This window comes from Mesoplodon mirus (genome assembly GCF_964341445.2).
Source record: "Mesoplodon mirus genome assembly, chromosome: 5".
In the NCBI taxonomy this organism is placed as follows: domain Eukaryota; kingdom Metazoa; phylum Chordata; class Mammalia; order Artiodactyla; family Ziphiidae; genus Mesoplodon; species Mesoplodon mirus.
The window spans coordinates 30947960-30965146 of NC_138980.1; the positions used below are offsets into that span (position 1 = coordinate 30947960).

The following is a 17187-nucleotide window of genomic DNA, read 5'->3' on the forward strand; positions in this document are numbered from 1 at the left end:
TGCTCCTAACTGGCAGGTGTCCAGGTAAGACAGACTGGGCAGGTGTTCCTAACAGCAGCTCCCACCTTACTCCCCAGGCCGTTCCAAACCCACAAGTGGCAGCCAGGCCACCTTGGCCTCGGAGGGGATACTGCCAGCTGAGCCTGCCTCTCCAGCATGGGCCCACACCCTAGTGGTTCCAGAGCTAGACCCATACCTAGTGGGGACCCAAGGCTTCTTCTCTCAGTCCTCAACCTGTTGAGGAAGCTGCTGGGCCCAAAGGCCACCAAAGCCTGGCTGCCTGGAGAGGCTACCCCAAGATCGGCCCTGGGGGTCCTTGGGCCTTGCTGGAAGGGCAGCCCCCACTATCCCCACTTCCAATCTCTTTCCACTTCCAGCAGGGCCAGGGAAGCAGGAAGACCCCTGGACCACCAGGGGCAAGAAAGAGGCAGGCAGGGGCAGCTGGCCAGGTTTGTGCTCGGACTGTATTCACAGAGACATGTGGCAGCTTATATTGGACAAAATGGGTAATAAAAATTGGCTTTAAATATGGAAAAACTGGGACCCTGTAATCCCACGCTACCCTAACACTGGGACCAGGATGGCCATCACAGTCCGGGAAGGGCCAGGGCTGGGGCCTGGGGCGCAGGCCCACAGCCTTGCCTGCCCCCTTCACACACACACACACACACACACACGCACACGCGCACACACACAGGGAGGGGTGGATTATTGCTGGGCACATGTGTCTGTTATGAGGGGAGTCTGGAATGTTTGAGGGTTGGCCAGGGACACCCCCACCCCTACCCTTCCCCTGGCCTGGGCTGGGGTGTTTCTGCACGAGGTGTCTTTAGGACAGGGCCCAGCACAAGGGACGAGGTGACCTGGGAGCTGGAAGGCAGAGGCAGACCCATCTGGGACAGCCTGGGCAGTGGACTGAGGGGTCCCAGGGTCAGCCCAATCTCTAGTCACACTTTGGCACAGGCCTAGGGGACACAGAGGTCCCAGATCCAGCTCTGACAGGTGCTGAGAAGGGACAGTATTGGGCCCCAGAGGTGGCGGCCTAAGCCCAGGGTGGCAGGGGCAGGCACGAGTCTCACTCAGAGGTCGGCGGTGGCAAGCACAGTGCTGGGGGCCCAGGGGCCTGGCCTGGCCCAACCCCGCCCGTCTGAGCTGGGCCTGAGGTGCCTGGAGTGTGGCAGGAGCCCCTCTGCCAGCTCCAGGGTGGGTCTTAAGAACGCTCTGGTTGCTATATACATTCGTACAAAGACATAAATACAGAAAGCCCCGAGCTCCACAGACAAGAGCTGAAGGGACGCACCTTTGTCCCAGGGACAGTCCAGGCCTTGCCGAACTCAGCCAGACCAGGGGCTGAGGGGCAGAGGGCACTGGGGACAGCTCCGGCTGTGTTCCCCAGGCCACAACTTGAGTGGACAATGGGGAAGACCACTGTGCAAAACTGTAAACAGCGCTTGGAGTAGCTGCTACCGCCAGCCGCCCGGCGGGGCCTCAGGTTGGGGGCTAGAGGCGGGTGGGGAGCTCGAGGCGGGCGGGAAGCTCTTCCTCACTGTCGCTGCAGTTCCCACAGCAGTCCTGGAGGGCGGGGAAGACACGGAGGGAGAGAGGCACAGCGGGCGCAGTTAGCCACCAGGGCCGTCACCTGGGCCGGCCCTGCCAGGGCAGACCAGGAGCTCCGTGCTCCAAGGAGGGGGCTCCCCACGAGGGGCCCAGAGCAGCAGCTCAGGCCAGACATGTGTGGACATCAGTGCACAGGCTGCTGGCAACAGGCTGAAGTAAGGAGGCCCAGGCGGATCCCAGGCTCTGCCAGGGCCTTCTCCCCTGGGGCCGCTGGAGGCGGGGCGTGGGGAGACGGATGGCTAAGCAAGGCTAGCAGCTTGCAGATGCTGGGCACGGAAGCAGTGGGGAGGGGGAGGTAGGGAGCGGGCACCGGACTTCTTTCGCCCACATCTCGCCTCTGCCACGGAAGGGCTGTCTGTGGCTCCCCAAGGCCGGGCAGCAAGGCCAACCCATGGGGAGCCCACACTGCTCACCTCTGGAAAGAGAAAAGAGGCCGTGAGCCCAGCCGGGGGTGGGGGACAGGCGGGAACGAGGCCAGAGACCCTGGGCACCGCTGACACGGCTGGAGGACGCCTACTCCGCGCGCACGCAGGCACCGGCTCCGCCTCCCACCCACCGTCCCCTGGAGCCAGGCGGGGGACCCAGGTAGGACACTGCTGGGGGTTACCTGGCGACTGAAGAGCCTCTGCAGCAGTCCCTTCTTTGGGGGTGCAGGCGGCTGGCCCTTCCAGTCCAGGTCTGGGGGAACCGAGCCATCCAGCCCGAAGACATTCAGCTCCTGGAAGCACTCGGTCTCCACCATCTGCCGCAGGACAGGCAGCTGTGAGTACTAACCCCAGGGGCGCCCCTCTGGAGCCCACCCCGTCAGCTGGGCAGGTCCCCACCTCGTTCTGCCAGGGGATGGACACACTGCCCGTGGCAAATTTCTGGTAGAAGTCCTGGTCAGTGGCCTCCAGCTCCACACCCTTAACTGTGGAGAACTGTTCGATATCCAGAACATCCTTGCAGTAAATGGCCTGGGGCTGGGGGGACAGAGGCAGTGGTTAGACAGGAACACCACACACACCCCTCCTCGACAGGAGGACAGCTCAACCCTGAGCTGGGGCTGGGTTTGCCCTGACCCTTGCAGCTTCCTGGTTTGCAGGTGCCCCCAGTGTTTACAGCAGCACTATTTACAATGGCCATGACATGGAAGCAACCTAAGTGTCCATCCACAGGTGAATGGGTAAAGAAGATGTGGCATATGTATATAAATAATGTACAGTGGAATATTACTCAGCCATAAAAAAGAATGAAATAATGCCATGTGCAGCAACATGGATGGACCCAGAGATGATCATACCAAGTGAAGTAAGTCGTACAAAGACAAATATATTTAACATGACATCACTTTTATGTGGAATCTAAAAAAATGATACAAATGAACTTATTTACAAAACAGAAACAGACTCACAGACATAGAAAACAAACTCATGGTTATCAAAGAGGAAGGCGGGAGGATAAATAAGGAGTTTGGGATTAGCAGATATATTTTACAATATATAAAATAGATAAACAGCACGGTCCTACTGTACAGCATGGGGAACCATATTCAATCCCTTGTAATAAACTACAATGGAAAAGAATCTGAAAAAGAATATGGATACACACACATATACACATATATACATTCATACATATATATATCTGAATCACTTTGCTGTACACCAGAAACTAATACACAACATTGTAAATCTACTATACTTCCAAAACAAAACAAAACACAAGTGCCCCATGCACTTCCTGAGCATGGCAGTCCCTTCTCTCTGAGGCCCAAGTTCCCCTCTAAACTGGGGCTCATTATCCCTCACTGTTCACTGCCTGACAAGGCTGCAGAGCTGACCCACGGTGGCCAAACAGCCCCCACAGTGCCATACGGAATCAGTAACAGGCACCCCCCTCCACCTGTATACAGCTGTCTAGGTGCAACTGGTGAGGGCAGCGCAGACTGAATCTCAGCTGGGTACTCCATGCGGGGCCTGGAGCTGATAGGTCCTCTGTCCTGGGATGTCCAATGGCATATTCCATCCCCTTCTGCTTCACAGCCAACCAAAGGATTAGAACATTCCTCCCGCCTCCCTGCACCCCCAGCCCTCTGCCAGGAGCCCACCTCACTCCAGAAGGCCACTTCTTTTTTCATTGTTACATTTTTTTCTAAGTCCTACTGTTAAGGATGTCAAAATATCATCATGTAAAATCATACAGCTGCTTTTTGGAAAAGTCTGGCAGTTCCCCCAAAAGGTTAAACATAGCGTTACCATATAAGCCAGCATTCAACTTCTAGGTGTATGTCCCAGAGAAATGAAAACATATGTCCCCACAAAAACTTGTATGTGAATGCTCAAAACAGCATTATTCATCATAGCCCCAAAGTGGAAACAACCCTAACGTCAATCAACTGATGAACAAACAAAATGTGGCATATTCGTACAATGGAATATTATTCAGTCATAAAAAAGGAATGCAGGACCAGTAAATGCTACATCGGTGAACCCTGAAAACATTATGCAAAGTGCAAAAAGCCAGTCACAAAGGACCACATATTATGTAATCCCATTAATATGAAATGTCCAGAATAGGCAAATATAGAGAGACATAAAGTAGATTAGTAAGGACTTCCCTGGTGGCGCAGTGGTTAAGGATCCGGCTGCCAATGCAGGGAACACGGGCTCAAGCCCTGTTCCGGGAAGATCCCACACGCCGTGAAACAGCGAAGCCCCTGCACCACAACTACTGAAGCCCACATGCCTAGAGCCTGTGCTCCGCAACAAGAGAAGCCACCGCAATGAGAAGCCCATGCACCGCATCAAAGAGTAGCCCCCGCTCGCCCCAACTAGAGAAAGCCCGCGCACAGCAACGAAGACACAACGCAGACACACACACACACACACAAAGTCGATTAGTGGATGCCAAGGGCCAGGGGAGGGGAGAATGGGGAATGACTGCTAATGAGTATGGGGTACTTTGGGGGGAGGCGTGATGAAAATGTTCTAAAATTGCTCGCGGTGATGGTTGCACAACCTGACTATGCTAAAAGCCGTTTAATTATATCCTTTCAAGGAGTGAGTTGTATGGTATGTGAACTCAATAAAGCTGTGAAAAACTATATCATCATCAAGCACATTTTTCATCTGCTGCTTCTAAAAAAAGTTAAACTCCAGGGCACTGATTTTCAAGGTTGATGTGCAGGGAAGGAGGAGTAAACTCGAGTGGCAGGGCCAGCCCTGAGGCAGGCTGCCGGAAGTCAGGCTCTCAGTTCAGCTGCCCACAGCAAGGCTAAAACCGTGGGTTGCTGGTGAGACCCACCTACAAGATGCAGTTCTGCAGAAGCAGCAGCCCGCTAGGTGGCCTCCCACTCCCGTTCCTGCTCCCCTGCTCTGTGGCCCACACCCCCACCTCACATTCCTGCTCCACATTCCCTGCATGTGCTCATGTCAGCCACACTGGCCTCCACTGCTGTTCCACCTCTCATGGCTGGTCCCTGCACCAGGATCTTAATGCCTGGCTGCTCCTTCTCCCTGGAATGCTCACGCCCCAAATCCTGGTACAGCTCTGTCCTTCACGTATTTTAGGCTTCTACTTAACCAACAGCTCCTCAGAGACCATCCTGTCTAGAAATACTCTCACCACCCCACCACTCTTTTTTCACTTACTGGTTTATTTTGCTGTGTCTTCCCACTAGAACATGAAGGGAGGACTGGGTCCTGTTGACTCTATTAATTCTGAGGTCTGGCACATATGGGCACTCAGATATTTGTTGAATGTGTAAACAATCACATGTGTGGTTGACAGCCACCAACCTGGCCTGCCCATCACCTAGCTTCCTCCCCCCGTGCTCCTGGTGAACTGTCAATCACAGGTCCCAGTCCTCTAACACATGAGAGGGGGCAAGCACATGATCTAATCTTGGCCAATCAGAACCTTCCCTATGACTTTATACAGAGAAACCTAAATTCAGTGGGAGAACGGTCAACAGGCTGCAGCAGAGCCAAGAGATGGAGTCCTGACAACTCGGTATGAAACCCTGATGTTGGCCCTACTCTGGGACTTTCTGGCCAAATGAACCAATAAGCTCCATGTTGGGCGTAAGTTTGAGTTGGGCTTCTGCCACTTAGAATTTGATGACTCGAGGATGTTTCTGCCAGGAGGATGCCTGACCCACTGAGATGCTCAGTAAATGAGTGAGACTCTGCAGAGGGGAGTGTCCTGCTCCCAGACGGGAGGTCAGCATTGCCAGGTGTAGTGGGCAGCAGGTGTTTTGCCAGCCCAATGGCCCTTTCCCCTGCTGGCAAGGCATCTTAGTTTTCCTTTGGGAAACCGATCTCCCACCACTGGCAGTGGCTCAGGTGGGTATAGGATCCAGGTGTGGCTGCTGAGGGGTCTCTGGGCAATCAGGCAATGAGCATCAGCCTCAGGCCTTGCTTTTTCTTTTCGGACTTCTTTTGAAATTATTGGGCAAGAGGCACTCTCTGTCTTCTAGGGTGGCTGAGCTGTTAAGATGTAGGCCTGCCACACCCTGGGGACAGCTGCCTGAAAGAGAAGCCTGCACACTGACCAGCAGTGGTCAGAGGAAGACAAATTCCTCCAACACTGTTGAAGCCCTGGATCGGGTAGGCCAAAAGCAAGGCCTCTCCCACAGCTTTTCATTTTTCTGAGCCCGGTGAATTCTGTTTTGTTGGTTAACCCACTTGAGTTTTCTAACACTTGCAATGAGGGTGTCCCAAGCAATCCTCCAAGAGCCCCAACCCTTCCCGCCCACCCCTGCCCCCCAGCCAGGGCTTGGCCCTGCCCTTGGCAGGAATGGGCAGCACTCACATCAGGCTTGAAGGGTGGTTCTAGCATGCCGGCTCCCAGCCGCTTGAAGTTCAGCTTCTTGAAGAGGGGGTGCTCCTTCACCTCGCGGGCACCGCCCCCCCCACACCCCAGGCGCTCGGCAGGGTCCTTGCAGAGGAGCTACGGCAAGGCAGGGTGGTCAGGGTAGCCCCGGGAGAGGCGCCCCCAGCCCCAGCCCTGGCCAGTAGGGCCTCCTGCTGGCTGCTGTACCTGGGAACAGAGCGAGCGGGCCTGCGGGGAAAAGTGCTCGGAGTACTCCTCGGGCACCTCCTTTACCAGCCGCTCCACCTCCTCCCGCTTGATCTTCTTTTTTCTCTGCTGGAAGGGTGACTGGCCTGCGATCATCTCGTACAGGAGGCAGCCTAGCGCCCACCAGTCTGGGCTGAATGTGTACCGTTCGTTCTTCACCACCTCTGGGGCTGGGAGGGACAGCACAGGAGTTAAGATGGGACAGGAGGTGGAATTGAGCCCTGGGGCCTCAGGAATGCCCAGCATGCATGTCAAGATAGGGTAACCAGCTCAAACACCCACTGGCACCACCCAGGCAGGCACCATCAGCAGCCCGGTGGGGACTGAGGTGAGTAGGAGAGCACACATCCCATCAAAGGGAGCTGGTATGGCCCTGCAGGGGGCCACGTCTTCTGATTTTTCAAGAGAAGTCAGAAATCTGTATTTTTAACATGAAGCTGTCTGGGTTATCAAATGTTGGCGATCAATTCAAATTGTTTGAAAAACAATTTGATTTAAACACAGATGGAGGCCAAATTAGGCCCAGTGTGGCTGCCAGTTTGCAACCTCTAGATTTAATATCAAAGAGAGGAAAGAAGGCAGCAACTCATTTGCTGGATACCTACTGCCTGCCTCTTTTCATCTTCAAGGCAACCCTGGGAGTAGGTGATGATCACTTTACAGTCAGGGAAAAGTGAGGCTGGGAGAAGCAGAATGTCTGGCCCGAGGACACATAACAGGGAAGAGGTGGAGCCCATAGCTGGAGCTCTGTCTACTGTGTCACGTGGTCCCAAGGGGAATTTGGGGCCACATCTTGGCCTCCGCCACAGATGGGCACTCCCACTTCTAGCATGGGCAGATCTCGGGAGTGGAGAGCCGGGGCCATGGAAACAGGATGAGGCCCTTGTCTTTCACTGGTAGCCACCTGTAGGCCCAGCCAGTAGGAGGAGCTCAGTGAATATGTAGTGAGTGAACGCTGTGGATTCACAGTGTGTGGGGCCCTGGCTGAGTCTTGGTCTCCTCATCTATAAAAGAAGAACATCAGCTCTTTCTATTCCTTGAGGTACAGGAGACTTCCCAACAGGGGTGGTGGGACTGGGCCCAAGACAGAGGACCCAGGAGGCTGGCGGGCCAGGGGGAAGGGAGACTCACCCATGTAGCCCACAGTGCCCACACGGCCTTTGATCGTCTGGCCCTCAGGTACGTGCACTGCCAGCCCCAGGTCGGAGATGCGGATGTGACCTGAATGTGGGTGGAGAAGCAGGGAGGCCCGTAAGGCAGGTGGGCCAGACCTCCCCCATGCCTCTCCCACCCTTTGTGGCCCCTCACCCACCGTGGTCATCTAGTAGGATGTTCTCTGGCTTTAGGTCCCTGTGGGGAGAGAAAGGCAGGATCAGATGCTGCTCAGTTTGCCCAGCAGCCAGACAGGGCCACCCCTCCTAGCTCGCTCACCCCCTGGGATGGGATGTGCAGCAGGGTGTGGGAGCCTTTTGTTGCCAGAGGACAGACAGCCCTGCCTGCCCTGGCAGCAGCCCCAACCTGAGGGAGCAGATGAAGGATCTATGCAGCCAGGACTCCTGGGACTTGCTAGGCTAGTGGAAGGCAGTTCCCACTCAGAGGGAAGCTTCCCAGACATCACCAGCAGCTTTGTCCACCTCTAGTGTCAAGGGGCTTCCACTCTCCCTCCACTCTGGTAGCTGACTCTACCTTTTCCATCTGTCAAACGAGGCTACTCATCCATCTCCTCATGGAGCCGTTGTGAGGCTCAAATGAAATCATCACCAGTAATAGTAGTAAGAGGAGATCTCCACTACCAAGTTCTATGTACTTTACAGCATTATCTCACTCATTCCCTACAAGAGAGGCAGGAATTATAGTCTTTGCTTCCCAGGAAAGAAAATGGTGTTGTGAGCAGGGAGCTGAGTGGCCAAGGTCACAGAGTGAGAGAGGGGTGACAATGCCTGGATTCACACATGGTCAACCAGACCCCAGAGCCTGGGTTCTGAGCCTCTCAAGTCTGCCTAGTGTGGGTGAGTGTGGAGCCCCCAGCCAGAGCCCAGACAGACTTGTGCCTGCAGTGACAGCCCCAGCACACCAACATCTCTCTGCAGCCTCCACCCAAGCCCAGTTGCGGCCCCTGGCCAGGAGGGCCACACCCCTGCACCTGTACACGATGCGTTCCCGGTGCAGGTCCTCCAGGCCGCAGCAGATCTCCGCCGCGTAGAAGACGGCCCGAGTCTCAGGGAAGCCAGCCTGGCCCATGTGGTAGATGTGGAACTTGAGGTCGCCTCCGTTCATCAGCGTCAGCACCAGGCACAGCGCGTCCTTGGTCTCATAGGCGTAGGCCAAGCTCACCTGTGACCAAGAGGGCCCAAGTCCTGAAGCAGGGGCCGTGGGCCACCTGGTGGCGGGGCTGGTGCCAGCCGCCCGAAAAATCCTTCTTAGTACCACTCCCTGGGGCCCAGCCTGCTCCCTAGGCTAGGTGTCAATTCCCCAAACCCACCCTTCCCAGGCATCTCTGAGGGCAGGGGAGGCAGTCGTGCCTAGAGGGGGCCCATGGGAGGGAAGAGATCTTAGTCCAGCGAGTGGGGAGAGCAGGCATGGCCAGGGGAAAGGGAAGGGTCTCCGGTCTGTACTTACTACAAACCTACTGTTCACTTTCTCCAGGATCTGCTTCTCATTGAGGGCCATGGCCTCCCCTTTCCGCTTCTTGATCCGCTTCTTCTCCAGCTTCTTGCAGGCGTACATCTTGCCTGTTGCCCGCACCTGGCAGGCGCATACCTGTAGCCAGGGTAGATGGGGCAAATGGGGACCAGCTGTGCCCTTCCTGGGGGTACAGGGGCTCAAAGGGGGAAGGGGCTTGTCAGGGTCCACCCTACCCCACCTCTGCACTCTGCTGGGCTCTGGCCTGGCCACTCACCTCCCCAAAGCCACCTTTGCCCAGGACTCGGTACTGCCTGAAGGTGTTTTTGGTCACTGGCTGCCTGTGGACAAGGGGTTGGGAATCAAACACTAGCTGATCAGGGGCCTGACGCCCATGAGAGCCCCCACAACCCGGCCCAGCCTGGCCCAGCCTTCAAGGAGCTCACCTTTCGAGCCACTTCCACTGCAGGAAACGGTTGAAGTAGATGCTGTCGAGGTAGTCGGCAAAAGGGGCCACACTCAGGTACTCGTGGGTCAGCCTATCGAGAAGACCCAGCCCACTGGTCAGCCCCTGACACCCCAAGTTCTTGGCTTGATGGGCCACGCCCCCTGTTATGGGTATGCTCAGCCTGAAAGGCAGCATCCTCAGCCAACCCTCTTGCTAACCCACCTAGGTGGGAGACATGCATCCTGGCTGAAGCCCAAGATGCTACAGAGAGGGGAGGCAACCTGCCCAAGGTCACAGAGCCGGCGCAAGGCTGTGGTGAGAGGCTGAGCTCCCTCACCACCTGCTGAACTGTTCACAGCCTTCTGGGTCCACAGAAGCCCCCCCGTCAGGACACGATTCTCAGCCTATGGGCAGGGAGAGGCTTACCGGGTGAGCTCCTGGAAGAGGTCTTTGCAGGGCCCCTGCTCCAGCCGCTGGGCACAGTTAGTCACCAGTTGCCGGGGGACCTCAGGGATGAGGTCGGGACCCTAGGGACAAGCCACAGACAGGTCAGTGCAGGGGCTCCCTTGGCCAGCCACCCACACCCAGGGCAGAGATGGCAGAGACCTCGGGCCTGTGCTGGGGTGGCTATGGGCCGGGGGTGCGCCAGCCTGCCCAGTTGCTGAACTTGGTTTCTGTTGCTCCCCTTGAGGCAGGATGAAGCAGAGCTGCTGGCAGGCTGCAGGGTCCAGAGCCCCAGCCCACCCTCCTGGGCTCCATGCCCACAGTGCTGCCTGGTGAGCCTGGAGCAGCTCCAGGGCACTCTCTGCCTGAGCTGTGGTCAGTCCTCTCCCCATCACTGCGCTCCACCCGCTGCCACCATCCCTCCATCAGTGCTCACTCACCGTGTGGCTCAGAAAATTCTGCATTAGCCGCCGCCCACACTCCTTCCGCTTCTCATCAGGGGTCACTTCATACTCAGCCTGTGGGGTGGGAGGCAGAGAAGCTTGGGGTTTGGGTACAGCAACAGGTGTGGGGAGATGGGGCACATGTGGCCCGGGACCTCTGCCCACCCTTGGTGTTGGGCTGGGCTGCACTCACCACCCCGTCCAGGAAGGCAATGCAGCGGGTCAGCTCGGGCCTCGTGGCGCAGAACTCTCGGAACAGCAGGTGCCCGATGGGCTGCCGCTCGCACAGGCTGTGGTAGTCACACTCTGCAGGCAGGGGTGGGAGCTGTTGGATTTCTGGACCTGGAGCCCGCCGGCAGGGCACTCCTGTCCACACTACCAGGCCCGGGGCCCTAACAACAGCTTCCAGCCCTGCAGTATGGCAGCCATTGTCTCCTTTAGAACCCTCACCACAGCACTGAGGTGGCATTACTGTTACTGCCATCATAGCTTGGGACTCCGAGGCCCAGAGAGGATAAGTAATTAGCCCAAGGTCACACAGCCAGGAGTGTGGCTCCAGAGCCGGGGTCCTCACTTCCGGCCGCTGTCTCCTGGTTCACACCACTTGCATACGTCACAGTTGGGGTTGGGTGTGGTCTGTGAGGTTCCGGCCCGGCTTGGGCCCGGCCCACACCTGCTGACTGCCTGGCGAAAGTGTGGGAGGAAGCTGTGGCTTCCGGGGAGCTCGAGGCTAGGCCTCCTTCCCAGCGGTGGAAACAGCCATTGTGTACTCCTAGCCCACGTGCAGGCCTTCAGAGGGGGCCTGGCCCTTCTCATCAAGGTTTTGCGGGGCACCCGCAGGGCCAGGCTGGGTGGGGCTGAGCACAGGCATGGGGCTCCCCGGGCAGTCAGTGAGGGCTGACTCCAGCCCCCGAAGCGCCCTCCGCTCCATCCTGCTCGCCCTGCTCACCCAAGGCCTGGCCCTCCCTTCCGCTGCTTCCCTCAGATCACCCCCAATCTGACCCCGTCCTCCTCCCCACGCCTACCCCAACCACCCGCTGCTGTCCTATGTGCTCTCTGCCCTCCACCCAGCCCAAGCCCAGGAACTGAAACTGGGTTGGTGACGCGGCCTCAATGTCTCTGCTCCCCAAAACCCCCAACCCTGCCCCTCCACCCTGAGGCAAGGTTTCGGGGGAGGCCCGCCTGGCACCAGCAGGACCCTCTCACCTCTCCACCCCACCCCCCGCCTCTACCCAGGTCTCACCAAGGCTGAGCCGCAGCTCTTCGCACTGGCTGATATGAGGGAACTGCAGCATCTGACGCCATTTCTTGCTTTTGCCTTTGCGATTCCCGCCACCACCTGTGGAAGCAAACAGGTGCTGGGTCTCGAGTCCCGCCACTGCTGTGCCTCCCCTCCACCCTCAGTGCAATCCAGAGGCCTTCAGGGCCCAGCCTAGGCCCAGTCTACTCTGGGAGGCACCTCGGGCCTTCCTTCCGCATGCTGCAACATGCCCTCGCTGGGTTCCAGGACACACATGGGCCCCTAGGCCCTCCTGCTAGGGGCTTCTGGGCTGGAAGAGCCAAGAGGGGCATGAGGCCAGGCCACTGGGGGAGAGTGGGGTTTCCAGGTAGCTTTGGCAGGCCTCAGCTTCTTCCTACCAGGTAGGAGTTTCCCAGGCGAAGCAAGAGAAGTACACGATAGTGGTGGGGACTGTGTAAGTCAAGGCCCAGAAAGGAGATGTTCCAGGACATGTGGAACATGCCTGAGGGATGCCAGAGGCAGAGGGCAGCCTGGGTCACCAGGTAGGCTCCAGGCTCCTATTACGGGGCCCTGCATCAGAGCTATCAGAGACGCAAGCAAAGTGGTGGCAGGAGGGTTGGCACTCAGGATCCCTACCCCTGCTTTCCTGGTCCTGCTACCTGCCTCATTTTACCTAGCTGACCCCTCATCTGTAGCTGCTGAGACCAGGGTAGCAGCTCAAATGCCTACAGAGCCAGACAGGTACAGTAAATGTGGGCCAGATGGTAGACAACAGGGAGTGGTGAGGAGTGTGGGAACTGGACCCGGCGTGCCGCTTCAAACAGGGGCAGCTGCAGCACAACCACGGCCGACTGCTTGACTGTTACTAGGCAGGAATGCTGGCCCAGTGTGGCCAGCTCTTCTGACTTTTCAAAATCAGCTGAGACTCTGGACTGTTACATGAAATATTGGTTGCTATATTTTAAAAAACCCACTGCAGCCCAATAAATAAAACATGTTAAGAGATCTAGCTAGATGTGGCCTGTGGGCCATGAGGTTGAAAATGGTGGAAGGAGCCTGAGTCTTGGAATCTTACAGACCTGGGTTTGAATCTCCACTTTACACTTCAGGCCCATCACTTGCTCTCTAGGAACCTCAATTTCTCCATGTGTACTTCAGGTCCAGAGCCATCTCCAGAGGTATTGTGATGGTGACCAGGAGAGTCTGTGTCCAGTACCCAGTAGAGCTGTGGCAAGAGGTGGGTCCCAGCTCCAACAACTCAGTGGCAACCTCAGGCCACCACTATCCCTTGCCTGGCCTCAGTTTCCCCTATGGTTTACCCAGCCTTGTTTCCATCTGGCCTGGCTGACGGCAGGTGGTGCAGGAGGAGCCACCATCTAGGGAGAGGGCAAGGCTGGGTCCTCCAATAGGCTCCCTGACCTAAGCTGCCTGGAAGAGGAAGTGTTGTAGGGTACCCATTGGGAAACCTGCTAGCAGCCCTCCTGCAGCCTGCACCCAGCATACCCCACGGTCATTGCTCCACTGTGAGTGAGCAACAGACCCCCACCCCCCAACCCAGGGCAAGGCCTCCCCAGAAGGGGAACTCCTCCCCCACCCCTCCATCCGCCTGCTACCCCCATCACTTACTTCCTCCTCTCCCTCCTCCCAGCCACATCAAGGCAGCAGCAGAGTCACATGCAAATATCCTGTCCTGGAACTGCCACCAGAGTCAGTGGGGCTCCTCCCCACCCCAGCCTGGTCCCCTCCCCGTGCCTCTGGGGGCCTGGGAAAGGAAGGAGGACTAAGTGAGGGTTCACACCTCCAGTGCTGTCCCACTTCATCCTCATAGCAATTCTTCCAGACCTGGCCCAATTTTATGAGAAAACCGAGGCCCTGAAATGAGGAGTCAATTGGTCCAAGATTACGAAGGCTGGAGGTCCCAGAGTCAGGACTCGAACCCAGCTCCCTAGGACCACAACCCAAGCTCTTCTCCCACTGCAAACATGCCTGGCATCAGGTGTCAACTGAATACATGAAATCCCAAATCACTCAGGGCCTCAAATTACTTGGAAAGCTGGCAAAGGCCTGGGGTCCAAGCTGTCAGCCAGCTCATGAAGGGATTCCAATGCACTCAATCTACAGACCAGGGTTCAGAACTCAGTGACAACTGGGATTTCCTTTAGTTTTTAGGTCCCACCCTCAACCATCCCACAAAAAGAGTTACTGAAGTTCAGAGAGAAGAGACTTGTCTAGAGCCACCCAGGTGAGAGGGACAGAGCCAGGCTGGAGTAAGGATTCTCCAGTGAAGGCATTGGTCTCAGTCTGGCCATAACCCCCTATGCCTCACCCATGGCCTGAGGAAGCCTATCAGAAGGTGCCCATATTCTCTGGTCAGGCAAGGCAGTGTTCTCAGCAGGCCTGAGGCCTGAACTGGCTACAGCCCTAGGAAGGGAGGCCTGGCCAGGCTCTCCCCACCCCTCCTCCCTGGATGGCTGGATGACGAGGCAGAACAGAATCGGCAGATGCCCCCAGAGGCTGGGAGGAAGGCCTAGCCCCAGGACTCGATAACGGACAGGAGATAAGGAAGGCTCTGGGCACTGAGGACCCAGACTGCCATGCCCATTTCCAGGCAGCACTTCCCCAGGGTCAACATGCACTGGGCAGGCAGGGGGCACCAGATGCTGTGCCAGCTGGGGGTTCCTCTGGGTTTCCTACAGACTGCATTGGGGACATCCTGTGCCCTAGGCGGGAGTCAACCAGTCTCACTGTGTGTCCTGGGGGCTAGTCACTGATCTAAGCCTCAGTTTCCCACCTGTAAAATAGGTCAGAAAGGCGAAGCAGATGTCTTTTTCAGCCTGAAAGCCCAGCAAAGAGTCCTGACCTCCCTGCCCTAGAGTTCCAAATAGAAGTGTCTTCTCTGCTGGTCCCTGGCACCCTGGACAGGACAGGGCACACAGTAGGCGTTCGGTGATTATGTTACTGAGGTGAACAGTGGCAGGTGAGGGGCAGACTGACCGCAAGGCAGTGAGGACCAAGTCTGGTCCCTATGCATCCCCAGGATCCTCATAGAGCAGGTGCCTGGTAATGTCTGAGGAGCTCAGCAACACTAGGTTCACAAGACAGGCTCCCTCTGCCAGGCCTTGCACTGAACAGTCCTACCAGCCTGGCATGCCTCCCTTCCTTCAAAACTCAGCTTCCAGTTTTTTCTGTGCCCATCTGCCCCACTAGTCCCGAGGGCAAAAACTGTGACCCATTCACCTCTGTCCCCAGTGTCCTGAGGCACCGAGCAAGTGGCAGTCATGCTGGTAGCATATATGACCAGCACTTTCCCCACCTCGCATAGGCTGTGCTACCGCAGAGCCTCCGTTAATTTATTTTCCAAACCTTTTACCCTGCACCAACTTTGTGCCGGCCCAGGCTGGGCGCCGGAGTCTGGGCCCCGGCACGTGGGGTGTGGGCTGCCCCTTCCCCTTCCTGGGGCATCTTCTTACCTCTCACCTGGGAGAGGGCTCAGAGAGGCTCTCCCGGGGCTGGGGTCCCACCCTTCCCTCTTCCTTCTTCTCTCCTCCTCTCACCCCCTCACCACGACCCCACCCCCTCGCCGCGCGGGCGGCGGCCTGACCCCCACCCCTTGCTGGGCTCCAGCTCCCGGGGGGCAGGTGCGGAGGAAGAGGACCACAGGCCGGAAGGGCTCGTGTCTGCGCGAGGTGAGGGGCACGGAGCGAGCTGCCCTAGGGGATCGGGCGGCTGAGGCACCCGGTCGAGCTCTGAGGCCGCGCGCCCGCGTTCTCCTCACCCAACAGCCTCACCTTCCCGGGCCTTGAGTAGCACCGTGTTCGCTACGATGTTCTCGAGCTCCATGGGCTGCGGCGCCGCCGGGCCCGCCGGGCCGCGCCACCGGCCGGGATTGCGCGAGGGAGCCGGGGCCGGATGGCGATCGGCGCGGCTCGGCTCGGCTCGCAGTGACCGCGCCGCGGCCTCCCGGGCCTCCCCGGCCGCCGCCGCCCGCCGAGCACTCTGCGCCCCCTCCCGGGGGCCACCCCGGCGCCGGCACGCCCCGCCCCGGCCCGCCCTCTGTTTACTTTACTCAGCCAATAACCGGGAGAGCGCTCGCCGCGCCGTCTTCCCATTAGACAGCCTCTTCATCATCCCCCGCCCCCAGAGCCAGGAATTCGTTCAAAGGAACAGGGGGGCGGGACTTAAAACGTCACCTCTTCCTGGTTGGTCTGCGGTGGGGTTCAGCCCCTACGTTCGAATTTCTGGGCCTTCGTAGGATACCAAACTGCCAATTAGGGCCGAGCCCTCCGCTGGGACAAAAGAGGTGGGTCCTCTGGGTCACGCCCCGGATCCCGGGTATTTGATTGGATGAAGGAAGCGTCAGTCATTCTCAGCTTTGCACTCTGATTGGGCCATTAGATGTGGGTGTGGGCCGGGTTCTTTCGGCTCGCCTTGGCTTGCCCAGGGTTTGTAAGGGATGCGCTTGGTATCCTGGGCCTCTTGAGGCCGGCCTCAAGCAAGTTCGGGCCGTATATCCAGCCGTATTCCTTTGGGCCGGCCCATCCTGGAGGGCGCACATCGTTAGCAGGGAGAGGCCCACAGGAGGGTGCCGGCTTCCCGAGCTGCTCCCAGGCCTCCAGGCCGGCCACCGCGGGTGCCCCCGCCCCGCCCCGCCCCCACAGCCGGATGTTGTGATTTCTCTCCACCCACACGGCCTTGTCCGCCCTCGGCCTCTGCCGCCTTATAAGGCAGCGCTACCACCCCAAGACGTAGGGAATGAGCTCACACCCATTATATAGGTGGGGAGCTGAGGTCCAGTGGAGGGCTGCAGGCCTAGGACTAGGGAGAAAACAAGGCCGAAATTTTACAGCTAATCAATACCTTCTAGCTCAACATCCTACCCCCTCCACCCTCACTTCGCACACCAGGAAACGGAGGCTTGCCCAAACTTGCGGGTAAGGCAGAGTCCGATTCAGCTAGGCTTCTCTGATTCTTATCCATTCATTCATCCAAAAATACAGAGCATGCACTTTGTGCCAGGCACTGGGCCAGGTGCTAGGGTATACAGTAGTGCCAGCAAGATAGTCAATCTCTCTGCCTACCTGCTAGAAGGGGGATAAATATGGTAATCCTATGTGTAAACAAATAAATGGGGTGGCCTGAGGGAGTGACAAGTGCTATTAAGACATTAAGACAAAATAGGAGAAATGGTCGCAGGGTGTGACATTTGAGCAGATCCAACCACACAAAGATCTAGGGGAACAGAGTTTCAAGCAGAGGCAAGAGCAAGTGCAAAGCTTTGAGCCTAGAGTAAGTTTGGTATGTTCAAGGAACAG

At 57.5% G+C, this 17187-nt stretch overlaps 1 protein-coding gene across 3 annotated transcripts; it reads right to left on the bottom strand.

The window, feature by feature from the left end:
- Nucleotides 1–446: 446 nt before the first annotated feature.
- Nucleotides 447–15855, bottom strand: GRK6 (G protein-coupled receptor kinase 6). 3 transcript variants are annotated; one of them, XM_082623421.1, is made up of 16 exons: nt 15664–15855; nt 11879–11974; nt 10829–10941; nt 10633–10710; nt 10175–10275; nt 9747–9839; nt 9578–9641; nt 9298–9438; nt 8822–9012; nt 7991–8028; nt 7810–7899; nt 6640–6848; nt 6412–6549; nt 2442–2579; nt 2225–2359; nt 447–1572 (listed from the first exon to the last, which is right to left on the bottom strand). In XM_082623421.1, exons 1-16 carry the CDS (start codon nt 15713–15715, stop codon nt 1501–1503), a joined length of 1749 nt encoding a protein of 582 aa, XP_082479547.1. In that variant the 5' UTR covers nt 15716–15855; the 3' UTR covers nt 447–1500. The 3 variants fall into 3 exon arrangements, with proteins under 3 accessions (XP_082479547.1, XP_082479548.1, XP_082479549.1); XM_082623422.1 differs by having other exon boundaries at nt 447–2032; XM_082623423.1 differs by lacking the exons at nt 447–1572; nt 2225–2359; nt 2442–2579 and adding an exon at nt 2954–3630.
- Nucleotides 15856–17187: the final 1332 nt, after the last annotated feature.

What these genes read in the sequence shown, in the direction of transcription:
- GRK6 (XM_082623421.1), bottom strand. Translation starts at nt 15,715, where the DNA reads ATGGAGCTCGAGAACATCGTAGCGAACACGGTGCTACTCAAGGCCCGG. An exon ending in GGGCACTGTGGGCTACATGG is followed by an intron (nt 6,849 to 7,809) that starts GTGAGTCTCCCT and finishes TGTCCCTCCCAG; the next exon opens with CCCCAGAGGTGGTGAAGAAC. An exon ending in AACCACCCTTCAAGCCTGAT is followed by an intron (nt 2,580 to 6,411) that starts GTGAGTGCTGCC and finishes CTGTCCCCCCAG; the next exon opens with CCCCAGGCCATTTACTGCAA.